This window comes from Terrapene carolina, unplaced genomic scaffold (assembly GCF_002925995.2).
Source record: "Terrapene carolina triunguis isolate 2854851 unplaced genomic scaffold, T_m_triunguis-2.0 Scaffold131, whole genome shotgun sequence".
In the NCBI taxonomy this organism is placed as follows: domain Eukaryota; kingdom Metazoa; phylum Chordata; order Testudines; family Emydidae; genus Terrapene; species Terrapene triunguis.
The window spans coordinates 16,623,845-16,641,926 of NW_020664482.1; the positions used below are offsets into that span (position 1 = coordinate 16,623,845).

General features: G+C 46.2%; 1 protein-coding gene across 1 annotated transcript; it reads right to left on the minus strand.

Moving 5' to 3' along the window:
- Positions 1–1,721: 1,721 nt before the first annotated feature.
- RAB39B (RAB39B, member RAS oncogene family) lies at positions 1,722–15,883 on the minus strand. The gene is made up of 2 exons (XM_024202645.3): positions 15,280–15,883; positions 1,722–5,545 (listed from the first exon to the last, which is right to left on the minus strand). Exons 1-2 carry the CDS (start codon positions 15,492–15,494, stop codon positions 5,119–5,121), a joined length of 642 nt encoding a protein of 213 aa, XP_024058413.1. The 5' UTR covers positions 15,495–15,883; the 3' UTR covers positions 1,722–5,118.
- Between the last annotated feature and the right edge of the window lie 2,199 nt (positions 15,884–18,082).

Consider the following 18,082-nt stretch of genomic DNA (forward strand, 5'->3'; position numbering starts at 1 on the left):
TGGCCTGTGCGATCCTTGAGAAAAGCATGTGACACTAAATGGTGCAGGCAGCTCAGGAGCCACTGCCCTCACTGCTTCCTGTCCAGCCTCCTAGCAAGTGACTGCCTCTTCAGGGGCTGGGAGAGGGGGAAAGGAATCTTGTTGTTTCCCCACCCTCCTTGACTCTCTCCCCAGGCAGATTATATATACAGGTCCATTCAGAACTACCCTCATAGCGTGACTTGTGAATGCTTGTGCCAGGCTGGTCCCCTAAAAGCCATCTCTCAAGAATTACCTGCTGGAATTTGGTGCACAGCATTTGCAGATGATGTCTGTTGAGACATGGTGAATGAATTAGCAGAGATGGGGTAAAATTGGTTGGATAAACTCTTAGGAATTAGTTGCCTACCACTAGCTTTAAGAGGCTAGGAGATGCGAGAGAAGAAGTGAGTACATAGAATGGGAGTGTGTTGGCCATTGGAACAGGGTAATTACCGCTAATGGGATTAGAAGGGTTCTGCTGTTTTCTTTCTGCTTTCCTAGCCCCATTGCCCCAGTCACTCCCAGCTGCGCATGCTCAGGCTTGGCTCATGTCTCTGTGCCAGACTCCGTTTGCTCCTTCTCTATGCTGAATGCAGCAGTAGACAAGAAAGGGGCTAGTGGATTGTTGCTCGTGGTTGGGAGCTGCCCAAAAAGTGTGAAGGAATCACATAAGAATGTTTCTAGTGAGGGGCAACTGCAGGCCCATGCAGTTTTCCACTGTTTTTCCCCGGCACCCTCTCCCCCAAGGTGAATTAGTATGAGTCTCACATCGGGAATTTCTGCCTAAAGCCTGTTGCAAAGCTGCTCTCTTTTGGATGGCTTCAAGGTAGTGATTGCATTTCTTCACCATGCCCAGTAAAAAGTCAAACTAAACGTTTACAAGCCAGCAAAACTATTAGCAGCTAGTGCTTTGGAGTAGAGAGGGAAGAGCAATAAAACCCAAACAGTATCCCCACTAGTTGCACCTAACACGCAATCCTGAGAATTTCTGTTTTGAGCATAATGAGCAAGCAGAGCCATTCTGTTCATGGTGCAGGGCCAACCTGAAAAGAGATTGAAACCTTTACATATATCTCGCTGCTAAACATGGACCTGCTAATGGGTTTCTGAACCGCTCCCCATTCCAAGCTAACTGATCTCTGACCGGTGGAATATATCCTCATGCATACAGCCTACAGATAAGGATAGCCTTGCTCTGGTTTTTGTTTTTAAACCATTCTTTAGGATTTGATTGCAAATCCTAGATACTAAGTAATGGTGTTTTGAAGGAAAAAACCTACAGATGGTCTAACTGCAGATTCTGGCTATTTGGTCTTATTCTCATATTATAGGCTCTTTACGTTCGCTTTGCTTTATATGGGGCCAGATCAGCAGCTGGTAGCATGTATTCTAGCTTCACTGAACTCAGTGGAGTTAGGACAAGTTACACCAGCTGAGGATCTGGCCTAGGTTGCTTTAATATTTTGAATAATGACTGTAACTGTCACTGGCTGTGAAGCACTGAATTACTTTAAAAAAAATCCATTGGGTTTTTAGAATAATTCTTGTAGAGCTGTATTGACTTTTGATAGACCCCTATTGATTTTCCTAGGATTCTTTCACAAGGACAATGAGCGCATCTTGAATAGTGGCCACCAAAACAGGCATCATTAGAGAAAATGCATGGTAGATTTGTTGTAAACAGAGTGCATGTTGTTTATTAGTTTGTATTGGATTTTCAGTCATGGTTGCTGTGTAGAAGTACAGAGTTACTAGATGGCTTACTGATGAAGAATGGGAGTGCGGGGGAAGGAAAAAACACAAGTTTTTCTTTACAAGATTTGAATTTCACATAATCACTAACAATTTTGCTAAATACAAGCATGTTTCATTCACATACAGCTAAATACAGCGGGGGGTTTTCACATTTCATTACAGTGCATAACAGAAAGCAAGGAAAAGTGTACAGTATACTTTATTCTGGAGGTTCTGAGAAATTCCAGTCCAACATGCAGATTGTTTTTAATCTGTGACCTGTACCACAAAAAGTTTTGTTTTCCTTTGTCCTAGAGTAAAAACTCCAGGATGTTTCTTTTGAATGATACCACCATCTGATTTCTCTAATGCCTCTTGCAGTAGTCAAAGCACTAAAACCAGTTGTTAGAAAAGAATGTTTATCAAAGCCTATAAGGTTTTTCATTTTAGAAAAAGAAAAAACAGCCCAGACTTATACACATGACTGTATTACATTGTCTATTTGTTTTTATAAGCTGCCTAGAAAATGCAAGGAATTAGAAAACAGGTGTACACAATGATCTTTTATTCAATATTAACCATTTCCTTTTGTTTCATTATTTTTAAGTAGTTAGTTTCAGACAGCACAGATTTTTTTCTCATACTGTACTTTTTTTGAACTATACTTACAATACAAATGCAAGGTTTACTCAAAGCCTGAACAAGCTTTATGATTTTTCTAAATTTTATATTTAAATACTAAAAACCCAACCCCACTAACTGAAATGTAGATTTTCTGTATCATTAAAAAAAAAAAGGAAATGCAGGAAAAAGCTCAATCATTTTCCCCATCAGTGAGGTCCTGCTATGCTGGCTCATGAGACTTTGGTGATACAGGAAACATGATAGGCCCCAAAAGTTTTACTTCCATCTATGTTCACAGAGTATTACTTGATTAAACCAAAGTCTCTACATTTAAGACAGATTGTTGTTTAAACTAGAAAATCTGAGACAACTTTAGAGCTGACTCAGCCTTGAAAGGCTAAAATGGTAGCTTGGCATATTTTCCATTCAGTGAATAAAGGTACATAAACATTGGACCCTTTTAAATATGGCTGCTCTTGTTCGTGAAGGTGAGAGACTGACAACTCTGGGTAAATGCTGCATGTGCCTCACCACACTCCACCAATGCCCCTCAGTTCTCGCTGACGTCAGTGCAAGCTGAGGGGGGATCGCCTGCAATACCCGTGTTGTTGTAGGTCTCTCCTGAGCCAAGATTCCCAATCATGCCAAATTGAGCCATTCAAGAAAGAGGTTTTGTAATGCACACTGCAGACTGAGGGCCATATCTACCTTCTCTTGAAATCATTGGAAAGGCTTCCATGGACTTCAGTGGGAGTTGAATGGGGGTCTTAGAGTTAGGCCAGCAAGCTGAATACAATTGTGACCTAATCAAGATTGACCATTGGTACTCAGAAGTAAAAGTCTGTAACATTTCTCGCAGCCAACCCCCATTTCAATATCCTCTGGATCTACGTTTGCTGCCTATGAATTCACAGTGGCATACCATGTTTGCTCTCACCTGCTGCGCTCAAGGATTGCAAATGTTACTAGAAAATTTAAAGGTAAAATATTATTCATTTTAATTTTTTACAGCTTTCATACCTAAGCAATGGTCTTGTTATTTTTATGATACCGTCAGGCTCAAATGGTACAAAATACAAGAACGGATCTGAAGAGAGACAGATTCAACTTGTCAGAAATCATACTCTTATGGAACATGGTACCTTAGAGGAGCAATTAGAAGTACTTTATTCTCGTCTACCTGGAGGCCTGTATTCAAATGCTGGATCTCTTGTGTGGTTTGCCTAATCCCTCATAACCAAATTAACAGTTTGGCTTGTAAAGCTCGCAAACTTGAATAGATGTCACTGTATGTTTTGCTAACATGTTGATCCTCCTCAGCACAATACAGGCGCATTGTTATCCTTCTGCATTCCAAAAGCTTTAGTTAATACAGTACTTACATGAAGCAAAGCTGAAATGGTAGATGGTGTTCCCAGAAAATGGACACTTAGTTATAGCCTTTGTAAGTCAGCTACCTGCCCGGTGTAGGCCCCATCTTGGGTAGAATATAAATAAAACAAAGAGAAGACATTTTCTCCTATGCTTCTCTCTTCTTCCCTTTTCACCCTCTCAGACACTTCATCTCTATACCCCTCCTTCCACTTCCTATTTCTCTCCTTCCCCAGATGCCAGTAAAGAAAGCAACACAATAAGAGCAGGAAATGCTGCCACTAGCCACTGCTTTCAGTACTGGAACCAGCTCTTTCCCTTGTTCTTTAAAAGAAAACCCCACCTTCCAGGATGTATGATGCTCTTGATTTAAATCTTCTTTAGTTTTCTTTTGTTCTTTCCTTTTTTCCTAAGGAGCAATGTAAGTTTACAGTGAAATGCTGCCAACATCACTCTACTTCTGACAGTAAGACAGAAATATCTGCATTTCCCACCTGACTGCTAATCACTGGTTGCCATGACCCATCTGTGAGATACTGGATCTGAGGATACACTTAGGAAGCTTTATACTCCTGATCTGTTAATTATATTGGAAATCCATATAGTCGAGGTACTTCTACTACAATCATGTAGAGAGATAATAAGTATTTATAAATTCATCCGATAATGATAATTGGTGCTGTCATGCTGGACTTGGCCCTTAGTCTCAGCTAGGCAGGGCAAGGAAAACACCCCTCTTCAGGGGGATGGTGATGCTTAAGTTTTAATTATCAATAAAATAACCCTTATTTTCCTTTTAAAGTACCATATTATAGTCTTAGTCTATGTTTTAACGAGGTACAAGAACATTAAGCCCCAAAAGTGTGTGTCCCACATCTGTAAAATATGTTTCTTTTGAGTTAACCCTGGAAGTAACATTCATGAATGGAAACCGCATTATATTCTAATCTTCCTGGAAATAAATTGTTGATGCAAACCAAGATTTTCTCTCTCCTCTCTGTGTGTTGTATTAATAGACTGTTCAGACTGTGGCTTCAACACATGGCATAGAAAAACAGTACATGTAAAATTCCCTGTTCTGTACCATCTCATTCAGATCCTCTCTTGTTCTTATGCCTCCCGTCTCCTATAACATAAACATGCACCTTTGTTCATTCTCACATAGGTTTGTAGCCCACCCCCCCCAGTTCTGAAAGAGGTTATTTGGAACTGACCATTTCTTTCCTGGTTCTGTTCCTCTGGTGTCCAAAACAACGTGTGAGGCCATTCACCATGCTAGTGTTACAATCCCTTTCCATCACACTGAGTTCACTTAATAGAGTATGTTTGATTAGTAGAGTTCATCATAGCTTTTTTCACTAGACGTGATTAGCACAAGCATCTCCTATCTGATTTCACCACCTCTTCTGAAGAGTGCACGACGTTTGGTACAAACCCACTCTTTACCCCTTCCCAGCCCTCCTGGATCGAAATTTCCCCCCTTTTAACAAGCTCGTATATATCTCGAGTCAGGTCAGTGAAGGCCTTCTCCACGTTAATGGCATCCCGAGCAGATGTCTCAATGTACTTCATGCCATACGCAGCAGCCAGTTTCTCAGCCTCGTGTCTAGTGACTTGCCGCTGTGTGTCAAGGTCGCATTTGTGACCTACCAAAACGAAGACAATCTGGTAGGGCTGGACGTGCACCTTCGTCTCTTCTAGCCACTCATGGACGTTCTGGAAGGACCTGCGGTTTGTAATGTCAAATAAGAGGAGCCCGCCTACTGAGTTTCTGTAGTAGGCTCTGGTGATGGATCTGAAAAAGAACCCCCCCGCCCAACAAGAAAGTAAAGATCATTTTAGAAGTTGAACATTTTGGGGGCAAGTTTTGTCCTTTTGTTGTTGGTGGTTGAAATTTGCATTTTCCCAAACATTTTTGACCAGCTCTATTTGCTCGCAGGTAGTTGGGTTCAAAGATTTATAGGCAAGAAGGGGTCATTATGATCATGTAGGCTGACCTCCTGCATAACAGGCCAAAAGAATGTCACCTGATAATTTCTGCTTCAAACCCACAACTTCTCTTTGAACTATAACATCTCTTTTAGAAAGACAGCCAGTATTGACTTACAGACTTCAAATGACAGAGAATGCACCACTTCCTTTGATAGGTTATTCCAATTGTTAGTCTCCCTCACTGTTAAAAATTACTGCCTTATTTCTACTCTGAATTTGTGTAGCTTCAGCTTTCAGTCATTGGATCATGCTGTGCCTTTGTCTGCCATCTCAGAAATCTCTTCCCCAGCTACACCATGATCAAGTCACTTCATGTTTAGAGCCACTGTACCATACCCCTTCCCTAAAAGGGGTCTTTTTGGAACCAAGCACTCAGCAGGTTCTAGCTTTTTGTAAGGCAAAGAGGATGTTTTCAAAGGTCTGCAGTGGAGTTGGAAGCCAGACCCTAGAAACAGTGTGAAAAATCAGAGGCATCACGTGCACACACAAACGCACTTTCATTCTCTTACGGCTGCTGTAATGGCTTGTGGTAGAGGCATCACAGCCAACACATTGCTAAGGAACATTCAAGCCGCTCTCTGGTGCAACACCTGCTTGAAGCAAGGTGTTGGGGACAGGGATATTATTGATTGTTAGCAATGATACAGTTTAATAATAATGCTGGTTGAAAATATGGGGAACAAATTCCACTGACACTGTTGTCCCTTTTGAGGGGGGAAGGGGTCAAAAATATCAATCTTTTCCAAATGCTGGCACCAGCACTATTTGTTCATTATAATTTTTGTTGCCCTGCAAGACTTGAACTCATGGGGCTAGAGCAACAGAAGCCTTTACACTCCTAACTGCCACTTTTGGCACCTACGTTCAAAATGTAGCCCCTCAACCCCCTGCTCGGTTGCTGCCTAACCCTGGAGGCACCCAAAGTTCCCGGGCACCTAAGTTTCCCCTGCTAAAGTCTCTGCCCGTAGGCATATGCAAATCCATCGAAGTTCTGCCACTGCTGATGGAGATGGAGTGATTAGAGCACTCACCTGGGAGGTGGAAGACCCAAATGCAAATCCCCAGTCTGCCTAAGAGGGAAGCGAGTGCCCGAACCACGGGGCTGTCGGGCATTCTGGGGTGGGCTCACTCGATCTTTTGTGTTGCAGCTGTTTCACTTTGTATAAAATACTTCAACAGTCATTGGGCCAAAGAACGAATGACTCTATAGCCATGAGATTCTCTAGAGCCATGATGCATTCTCCCCGCAGCCCCAGGTTCCAGTTCCCTGCTCCAAGGGCTAGCTAAGTATTTTACACAACACGGAACAGTTTCAACAGGAGAGAGGTGTGACGTGTATGGCCCCTTCCTGCAATATTCTCAGCAAACCTTATTGAATTAAGTTTAAGTGTCTTTGGAGACCATTGTATTAAATGCAAAGGTTAAGTATTATTCGGGGGCTGGATGATCAAAGGGCTATATTGAACAATGTGTAGGGTGGCCAGACAGCAAGTGTGAAAAATCGGGACCGGGGTGGGGGGTAATAGGAGCCTATATAAGAAAAAGCCCCCAAAAGCGGGACTGTCCCTATAAAATCGGGACATCTGGTCACCCTAACAATGTGGCAGACAAGAATGGGCTTTTGGGACAATAGGTATGACATGGATTTCCTGGGGAATCACTAGGGGGAGGAGAATGCAAAGTCCCCAGGTCCAGTTATCCAAAAACCCAGCCGTTGGAAGCTTGGCCCTGCGGAGAGGACCGTTGTCTGCTGATTACATGTTCCCAGATCAAAGGGCCAAGCTGGACACAGGAATGCTGGACCTATTCATGGCTGTTCTGGTTCTGAGCTAAGGTGGTTATGAATGTGTAACCACAAAAAAAAACCCTTGGTGGGTTTGGCTGGACTGGCACCTACCAGAGCCCTTGTTGGCATTGGGGTAGTGATCGTTAATAAAGAACCTACATGCATGTTAATAAACTGAATTGTTTTTAATATTTTCTCTGTAATGCTTTTACCTTAAGAATAAATGTGCTTGCTTAGAAAGAGCTGTGGGGTAACTTGTAACTGCTGGCCATTACAGCTGCTCATGGGCTTTGAAGAGAATGGAGAGTGTAGATGTTGGCCTGGTGATGCAGTCTGGCTTGGTGTGGATATCACAGGTTAGATAGGGAACTGTGCAGCCTGGAAAAATCCCAGTCAGGAGGGCCATAGTCAGAGATGTGGTCTCTGCCCAAGAGAGGTGATGACTAAGGAGCTGGAAGCCTACAGTGGGTGCCCTTGGTGGAGTATGATGGGGAAATAGAGGTGGTGTTGCCCTGAAGTGGGACAACCCCCACCCCAGAATACCTATAGCCAGGGCCGGCTCTGGCTTTTTTGCTGCCCCACGGGGGGGGCTTGGTGGGCTGGTGCCTGGAGCCGGACCTGCCTATAGCCTGGTGGTTAGGGCACTCACCTGGGGTCAGGTCCCTGCTCTGGATCAGACAGAGTGGGGACTGAAGCAGGGTTTCCCACACCCTGGCTGAGTGTTCTAACCAGTGGACTGTAGGGTAAAAGGGGGCCCGCTCCTTCCCCTCACATGTTCATAAGAAAGGACTGACCTGCTTTAAGCACCTACTGCAGGAGAGGGTTCCTGGCTCTGAATCCTGAGTGGAGGGAGGCACCTAGCCACCTTTGACGGGCAGGGCTTAGGCCTCCCCCCATTGGCTAGCTTAGGTGGCTCCCTGATCAGCGTGTTGGCTTCTGGCTCCCATTGTTAGGCTCCTGACTCTCCATCTGCATTGTCTAGGGAGCCTGGGGACTGAGGACTCCAGTGGGCAGCAGGGCACCTAAAGTTAGGCATTGCAACGCTGAGCCTAAGTCCCCTTTGTGGATCTGGCCCATGGTAACTGAAGCATCTGGATTTTCAGGTGGAGGATGAAAAATGAAGGCCCCCTATACGTGTTTTACAGTCCCCAGGCATTACTAGCATGAGCGCTGTTTTTCTTTTCTGTACAATATGTGGCATACAAGAGTCTGACCCAACTCCCTTTGCTGTCAAATAGGAGTCTCTCCATTGCCTCCAAGAGAACATGGCTCAGGCCCACAAAGAACGGCTCCTACATTAACACTCATGTGGGCTGATTTGCCTGACGGAACAATCCCAAGCATACAACGAAGTGTAAGAAGGGCATTTTGATTGGCATTAGGCCTCTTCCTTTTGTTTCCAGCTCCACTGAATTACGGCCATAGGTACTTGATCCTTCTACTGATTTAGGCCCCAATTCAGTCGAGCACCTGTGCACCTGCTTTTGCTTCGGTGCTTTTGCTATTAGGCTTCTAGTGGAAAATAGCAAATGCCAATGGATTTGTGTCCTTACATGCCTGAGGTCTGACCATTCACAGGTTCTCTGTTCTCACTGCTGCAAAAAACAACATGCCGGGAACCGCGAGGCACCTTACAAGAGCTTTGTGAGCCAGGGCAGCTGCATGTGCAGCGAGAACTATGACGTGAGAGCAAGCCAATCTGTGTATTATTCAAATTGAAGTACTACAAAACAAGCCCGTGAAATTTAGCCTGAGCAGATTTACATTTTGATGACAACTAAACTTGAGTAAATACCAAAGAAGCTGTAAAATGATTGCTGACTGGTGTTTTCTGTGCAGGTTAAGGGATTCACTGTCAATCCAGAAGGAAGTATACATTTCTCCCTGGAGGAGGTCATGCTCCTGAACACTCTTTCCTTTGTGGGATCCTCCTATTTCATGATGGAACGTATTGCTGCTCTTTTATCATGGCACAGGAACCGATTTCTCAATCTAGAGCAACCAGAATCATAGTGAGGGGTCAGTGGGTCCTGCAAAATCTTTGTGTAACCAGAGAAATTGCCCCACAAATGACTATTTGGGGCGCCCAAGTTTTGCTTTATCAACAGCAAGCACCACTGCTGTAAATAAATAAATAAAATAAATATATGGAGATATACCTATCTCATAGAACTGGAAGGGACCCCAAAAGGTTATTGAGTCCAGCCCCCTGCCTTCACTAGCAGGACCAAGTACTGATTTTGCCCCAGATCCCTAAGTGGCCCCCTCAAGGATTGAACTCACAACCCTGGGTTTAGCAAACCAATGCTCAAATCACCGAGCTATCCCTGTAGTGTGATGGTAAAAGAGCCACAGGGCAGAGAGAGAAGAGAACACGGAAGAAGAAGGATTTCTTGCCTGTGCTATAGATAATCAATGCCCTCCCAAGTCTCTGGCTCCAAGACATAAGCAGCTCTGAATATCTGGGTGATTGCTATCTAGCCAGGTTCTGGAGCCTTTAAGTTCTCCCCCTACACTGCACAGCGCATACTGCTTCCTAGTGTATTCAGTGCTTTAGCCATGGCCCCTCTTCTCTCTGGGGCAAACTCACCAGTGATGCAAGAGGTGCCTTAGAAATATTTACTAGGACGTACGTTAAACACCGGGAATGGTGGGGTCTCAGATCATACGGATGGTGAGGCCTCCCACCTTTGTTGAAAGAGCAGGACACGTCTGGGGAGGGGAGGATTCAATCTTTAAGCAAGATGCCCTTTTTCCAAAAGGTTTGGCATGAGAGAAGCAATAATAAAACCAAAACCAAAATGAAGCATTTCGTACGGTCAGAGAAAAATCATTTCCCCTCCCCATTGCTCATCTTTCAGCCTCTGGAGCTGTCATCATTTCACTGGTTAAGAGTCAGGCAGGGTTATTGTTAGGATGAAGAAAGAGTTCTCCTGCCCCCATAGTCTAGCCAGGATGGACAAAGACCCGAATTTCTACTGTAAAAAGCACCAGGAAAAAAATCAATATAAAAAAAAACACTGAACTCCCTTTTCCAGATCTTCTTTGTATGGCATCAAGAATGAAAAACTCAGGCATGAGTCCATTTTTCTTTTTGCTCCTTTAAAGGTCTCTTTTAAAACTGTGATGTCACTATATACGAGTACTATATACTATTTTTACAACATTGTGGAGGTTTCTAAAATCTGTTTGCTCGAATTTCTTCTCCCGGGGACACAGACTTTTCAGGAGTACTTGTGGCACCTTAGAGACTAACAAATTTATTTGAGCATAAGCTTTCGTGGGCTACAGCCCACTTCTTCGGATGCCCACGAAAGCTTATGCTCAAATAAATTTGTTAGTCTCTAAGGTGCCACAAGTACTCCTGTTCTTTTTGCTGATACAGACTAACACGGCTGCTACTCTGAGACTTTTCAGGCTTGCCTATGAAAGCTAGTACCAGTGAAATACGCTAGCACACTCATGGTAGTGTAGGGCAATACTGCACTAGCTCCCAAACATTTTTTCATAGGTTGAACTACTTCTTGAGATGCCCTTTCATGGACACACCCCAGCTTCCATGTCTTCGCTACAGCAATTTCATTGTTTGCTTACATGGAAAAAGTAATTCTAAAGTAGTAAGTAGTGTTAAAGACACAGGTGAAAATAAGCTTGCTTTGATCTCACGGCTGTGGCTACTGGGTTATTTCCTCCTGTTTTGTAGCTGTGCTGTTCCTGGACCTGGATTAGGGTTAGAGCAGGGGTCTCAAACTCAAATGACCACAAGGGCCACATCAGGACTAGTACATTGGCCCGAGGGCCGCATTTACTGACACCTCCCCCCCGCCGCCCTCAGCCCCGCCCCCACTCCAGCCCTTCCATGAGGCCCCACCCCTGCCCCGCCTCTTCCCACCCCTTCCCTGCCCCCATTCCAACCCTTTCCCTGAAATCCCCACCCCAACTCTGCCCCTTCCCTGCCCCCAGGGGTGTGGCGGGAGCTCAGGGCAGGGAGTTGGGGTGTGTGGTGCAGGAGGGGTGAGGGGCGCAGCAGGGGGTCAGGGTGCAGGGTGTGGCAGGGGGCTCAGGGCAGGGGGTTCGGCTGCAGGAGGGGTTCGGGGGGTGGGCTCCGGCCCGACGCGCACCGGGGGCAGGGCAGGCTCCTTGCCTGCCCTGCCCCCGCGCTGCTCCGGGAAGCCGACGGAACCTGGGGAAGGAGGGGCACGGGGGGGGTGTGGCTGTTGCTTCACACACCGCCCCCAGCAGCTGCCATTGGCCGCGGTTCCCCATTCGCGGCCAATGGGAGCTGCTGGGGGCGGTGCCTGAAGCAACAGCCACACACACCACTGCGCCCCTCCTTCCCCAGGTTCCGTCAGCTTCCCGGAGCAGCGCGGGGCAGGGCAGGCAGGCAGGGCCCCCCCCCGCCCCGGTGCACATCGGGCCGGAGCCGCTCTAGGAAAACACTGGGGGAGGGCGGGGGGGCCGCAAGGAGCTCGCGGGCCACAGAAAATAACCCCGTGGGCCGCATGCGGCCCCCGGGCCGCGTGTTTGAGACCCCTGGGTTAGAGTTAGGAATACTTCCAGCATCCTGGAATGATCTTCCTGGATCTGATTCTGATCTCAGTTATTCTGATGTAAATCAGGTGCAACTCCACTGAAGTCTGTGGCTCAGTCAAAGTTAAGCACGTGCTCGAGTGCTTTGCTGAACCAGGGCCCAAAACAACATGGTCTGTGGGACACACAAGATGCTGTGGAGACCAGTCTTACCCAGCGTGGACCTAGCTGGTTTGCTGTCCCAAATGTCTGTAATTCTGTGATTTCATGTCTTCTTGCCTTGAATGTGCTGCTGAAGGCCAAGTGATTGGGTACCGTTAACAAGAACAAAAGACTTTGCAACCTGTGTTATGTGAAGATTTGTGTGGCCACCTGCAGCCCAGCTGTCTAATTCCATCAGGCAGCCTTCCAGCCACTTACAGGAGAAGGGAAAGATTCAATCAGCGATGGACTCCAGCTGGCAGTCTCCTGCTCAGGTGTAGAGCAGAACAGGCAGAGAAGCTAGGATGACCAGATGTCCTGATTTTACAGGGGCAGTCCCGATTTTGGGGTCTTTTTCTTATATAGGCTCCTATTACCCCCCACCCCCGTCCCGATTTTTCACATTTGCTGTCTGGTCACCCTAAGAGAAGCTAATCAAGATTTAGAATCGCTGGGCCAAATTAAGACCTGGTCCAAATGGGTGGAACAGCATTAGCTGTAAATGGGCTAGAATCAGGGGACAAGTAACTGAGTGGTGTAATTTGCCCCCATCTAGCATTCAAGGTGTGCGTAAAACAAGGGGTAAGTAGCCTCAGTATTCCCACTATTTCTAAGGCTTTAAAGCACAGAAAAAATATTGTAGGGGAAAATCTTTCAAGCCTTCTTTATGCAGCATAAACCATGGGGGTGGGCACACAGTGGCATAAGCTCATTTTTTTAAAATTCCTGAACAGGTCACCTTTACATTCCAAGCTCTAAGGATAGAGTCTGTATCAACTGAAAGCTGGGAACTGCCCTCTCCCAGTGGTATAAATCTGGTGTTTCTAGCCCTGAATGAATGCAAGATATTAGACCTTAAACATGTCACTAGCTAAGGACTGAACATTGTCCATCCCGGGCCAGAGCTAGTATCATCTGAGCAAATGGAGGGAGGGATTCAGCTACTGAAATGTTTCTGAATCAGGTTAACAAAAAATGGCAGCTTTTTGAAGCTGCTCGGAGGTTTGGAAGGATGAAAGTGGCCCACTAGGGAGTTGGATGAGTCAGCAGAGCACAGGTGAAAGAGATATGATAAATACAATTATCACATGGCTGCAATTTACCACATGGTTCTGCAGTGAATCCCGTGGCTATCCCCCCATATTGTCCTTTTCTTTGCTAATGAAGTCAAGTTTGCTACCAATTAGTCTCTTAAATTACTAGTCCCCATTCAGTATTCAGTGCTAGAGGCTGTGAGGCACGCTACCACAGTACTCTCCCTATATGTAACTGTTATTCACAGTCAGCCTAAAATCCTTGATCTCCATCCCATAGCCTAGAGCCTTCAATGGAACTGCTGCACTTTTGACAATCCGGTTGCATATTTAGATGCCTCAGCTAAGGCCTTAGGAACCTAACTTTAGGCAACCATGTTTGAAACGCTTGTCTGCTGTTTCTTTACTCCAGCCTGTTCCATGTTCTTCCTTCACCTTCCTGCATAAACTGCATTTTTGATGTGAAGAAGGTAACAATTTGCAATGAATTTGCCTTGACTTTCTCTGCTTGGTGAATATTTATGCCTGTTCCCATAGCTAACACGCAGAGATCTGTTTTGATTTATTTTCACTCGGGCCAGTGGGAGGCAAACAAGCCTTGTTATGTTTCAAAATCTTCCATTCATCCTCCGCGGTACAGAGAGAAGCTGTGTGCTTCTGTATAACTTGGGCAGACGTTAATACACGCTCAGAATGTGTATTTTGCCTACTACATCTTTTTGGGCTCAGCAGAAAATTAAAGACGAAATCTTCTCTGTGCCATTGACTTCAGCGGGAGTCAGACGTGAACAAAGCAACTAGGATTTGGCTCTAAATGGAACTACATCTCGGTCTCTGTGTTACAATTTATAATTTTGGCTTGCTCAGTATATTGCACAGATACGTACAAATCAAGTCTGAAGAGGGTATGTATGGTGCTACATCTTGCTGCTTGAAAGACTGTTTAGAATTCCAGTTTGCATAAAATAGTATCAATGGACAAATAATTCATAATGACATCGAGTGACCATATTTCAAGGCATAAGCATTAACTGCATTTTTCTGGCTTCCAAGGGCCTGATTTCTCAACCTTCACATATTAACAATGATGGTTTTTCTAATCAGAGTTGTACAAACGCTTTCAATTTCATTCATTCCACCTCTGAGGTTTGAAGGTATTGTTCTGTTGCATCAAAAACCAGAGCAGGCTTATTGAATGGAAACCCACCTAGTTCTTTGTGCAAAAGGCAAAGGCCTCACAGAAAAAGGTGAACAGCTGCTAGCTAATTTCATTCACTTTGGGCTGGAAAACACCCCCAGCCAAAGGGGAAAATCCAGATTCCCTCCACCTAACACACTTGAAAAGCCAGCTCTGCTCTCCGGCCCAACAACCAAGGACCAGCATTTTCTCCTTGTCCAGGTGTCTGAGGGTTGCAGTGTAGTGAGGGGCGAACCCCGGGGCAGATCTGATGGGTGCTACAGACAGGCCAGTTAGATTTGCTCTAGCCCGGGCGGGTCTTGCTGCCTTCCCTGCTCCAGTGTCAGATGGTTGCCCAGGCCCGCGTCCGGTCACAAGGAAAGAAGGAGACCTGGGATGCGGCCCCTGCAGCCTGTGGGCGCTGCCTTGAACACAGGCGCTGTTGGGTCCCACGTTAGGTGCTTCTATCACCTCGCCCTCCTCCAGCTCAGCCTCCGGGAGGCACCGGCTGAAGCCAGGCCGGTCTCGGGGAGCTACACCGCGCTGGGTGCGGGCGAAGGGCCCTGAGCCAGGCCCGCGGGTTGGCTCCAGCTTTGCTCTGTCGCCTGGAGCGGGCTGGCTCCTCTCCCCCGGGCCGCCCCTGCAGCCCGCACTGCGCGGCCAGGAGGCTCGATCGCTACCCCAGCACCACGGCCAGCCAGGGCACTAACTGAGCCACCCCGGCGGGCTGCAAACCAGCCCCGGGCGAGCTCGCTTCCCCGAGCCAGCGGCGCTCGGGCGGGCACAGACCCCACCGCCCCTCCTCTCACCTGAATCGCTCCTGCCCGGCCGTGTCCCAGATCTGCAGCTTGATCCGTTTCCCCGGCTCAATCTCCACCAGCCGGGAGAAGAAATCCACGCCCACCGTGGGGTCCGAGACCTGGGCGAAGCGCCCCTCGGTGAAGCGGCGGATCAGGCAGGATTTGCCCACGGTGGAGTCTCCGATCACGATCAGGCGGAACTGGTAGAGCCAAATCGCTTCCATGCTTCCCCCCAGCGGCTCGCCCCTGCGCCCAGGTCTGGCTTCGCTGAGCGCTGCGCCCAGGGCTCGCCTGGTGCAATGCAGCCTTTGCAAAGCGCCTAGTACCAGGCACGCTCCACGCAGCCCATGCCGAGCTCTGCGGCCGGCAGGTGCCCAGCGGTTCTGCTCACAGTCCTGCAGCCGGGTCCAAGGGAGGCACCCAGCAGAGGGCGCTGTAGGGCCACTGCCCACCAGAGGGCGCGCTGCCTCGCCCGCACTGCCCACCAGAGGGCGGCTCAGTCTCCCCGCAGCTGCTAGGTTCTGGATCTCTTATTTAGGAGAGAAATACAAGCACTACAAGGGCAGGTCTGCGTGGAAGGTGGGTATCAGGGAAACCTTCAGAATGCGTGGGATCGCTCTTCCCCTGGCCAGTCATGGTTTCTGGCTGCTGGGAAATCTTCTCGAGGGAGATGCGGGTGGCAGGATTGCACCCCCGCCTCTGCCTCCAGTTCTGCAACACACACGCAAGATGTCTCTGCTGGAAATGCAAAGGTCAGATGGTCTCCATTTTGCCCCAAACCCGCCTAGATTTCCCTCTTCGCCACCTCGTTGTTTTGCTTTTTTAATCAGGATCCAACATGCATTTTGCTACTGATCCGTATTTCCCTTTGCAATTGCAGAGAAATGCTTTTGTAATTCATTGAACAGAACTTGGCAATGGCTGGCCTAGGTACAAAAGCAGAAAAGGGGTTGGATTGAATGTCCAGCTCTCATTCAAGGGCTCCAACCTTTTGTTTTCTCTCGCTGTGTTAACACAAATATCTAGAGCTATAACTCAACAGCCTAAATCCAGGTCAGCAAGGAAGGACTCCAAGAAAAGGTTCTGAATCCCCCTCTTCGGTACCCCTCACCCAAACAGAATCCACCCTGCATACAGGAAGATCAAAGCCTCCAGGCTCAGGAAGTCCGATCTTGATTAAAACAAAAAAACAACCCGATGCTAGAAGGCTTCCTAGGCGCTATTATTCTGTGCCTCCAATCAGGAATCACAAAGGGGATAGTCCTCAAGGGCACCCGGCTAGCTCCAGAGCAGAGGTTTCATTTCCCTGCCGACAGAAGAATCGCAGCCCTTCCTCCAGTGTGGACTTCAGTCGCAGAGATGCCCAGGGTTGTAAAGATGGAGAGCTGGTGAATAGGGGATGCTGGGGATCACAGAGCTGATGAAATGGCAGCAACATCAGCACCAAACACTCTGACTCATCATTGGCATCAGCAGCTACTGTAATCCCCAGGATAGAGGAGCAGCCACCTTTTGTCTTACTCTACCACATTGACTAGAAAAGAAGCTATCACCAAAAAACCGAACACAACAGAGATTCATATTTTAGCTGAAGACAAAGGAAATTAGCAAATGGATCAACCTGGTAAAACGAAGAGGCACATTGTGCAAGGCTCAGCCACCTAGACATGCTGGCAGTGAACAATATTATCATGATTTATTATTTCTATTTTGGGAATCCCCATAATGTGCTAGGTGCTGTCCTCATGTGTAGAAGACACTGTCCCTGATCCAAAGAGCTCACAGTCTGGATAATGATGCTTTTAACTAATGGAACACTTTGTACTTGAAATAAAATAGCTACACTGGTATATCTTTGCAAATATTCACCCCTAAAACAAGTGGCTAATGAAAAATATTCGAATGACGAATTATTTAAATATCACAAAACTCATTGATTAAATTGGACCACTTTTATTCTAGCAATGTTTTGAATGAGCATTCCTGTCTGCTACACAGTGCTGAGCATAGTGCCCGGGCTCTAGAAGCAACAAACGATAGTCTTTTGAGCAACATCAGCATGCTTAGTGCTGTCCAAACAAAACCACAGAAACAAGTAGCTGTAGCTAGTAGCTTTCATCCTGAAGGAGCACACAACATTTTACACATTTACCCATCACTTGCAATGCAGCCGTCTCTGGAGTGGAACATGGCAGCTCTTTAACACCACATAGCTGCATCATACATCAGAGCCATGTAGGACAAGCTAATTAGATTATAAACTCAGGGCGGAGACTATCTTTCATTCCGGTGTTGGTACCTAGTACAATGGCTCGTTGAACTTGACTGAACTCTTTAAAATGGAAAAACAGTATGCTGAAAATGACACCAAAAATGTTGATTGAAATTTTTAATGTAGCGAATCATGAAAAATTCAAATGTTAAAAGTGTGGGCAATTGTTGGATAGTTTTGATTAAGAAAAAGGGACATTTTTGGAACAAAAAGATTTGGTTTTGTTCAAAAAATTTCTACTAACTCTAACCACTGACCTGGTAATAAATAATAAATGAAGAACAACTGTATCCAGGTGACACTGCAAGGGCATTTATTTAGGCAGATGTGAATTTCCTAACTTGGAATTTTACCAGGATACTTACTTTAGTGTTTTTATTCCTGTAAAAAATGTCAAGCGATTTTTAATGGACTTTAAATATATAATTTATTAATTTAAAATATTTACCCAGGAAGTTCTCATTTCAGTAATATCTTGGGAATGGAGGGAAAGGATGCTTCAAGTAGCTACAGAAATAGGGCAACAGCGTGATATTAAAA

Coding starts and splice junctions, on each gene's coding strand:
- RAB39B (XM_024202645.3), bottom strand. CDS start 15,494: ATGGAAGCGATTTGGCTCTACCAGTTCCGCCTGATCGTGATCGGAGAC. Junction 5,546..15,279: donor GCCGGGCAGGAGCGATTCAG/GTGAGAGGAGGG, acceptor GTTCTTTTTCAG/ATCCATCACCAGAGCCTACT.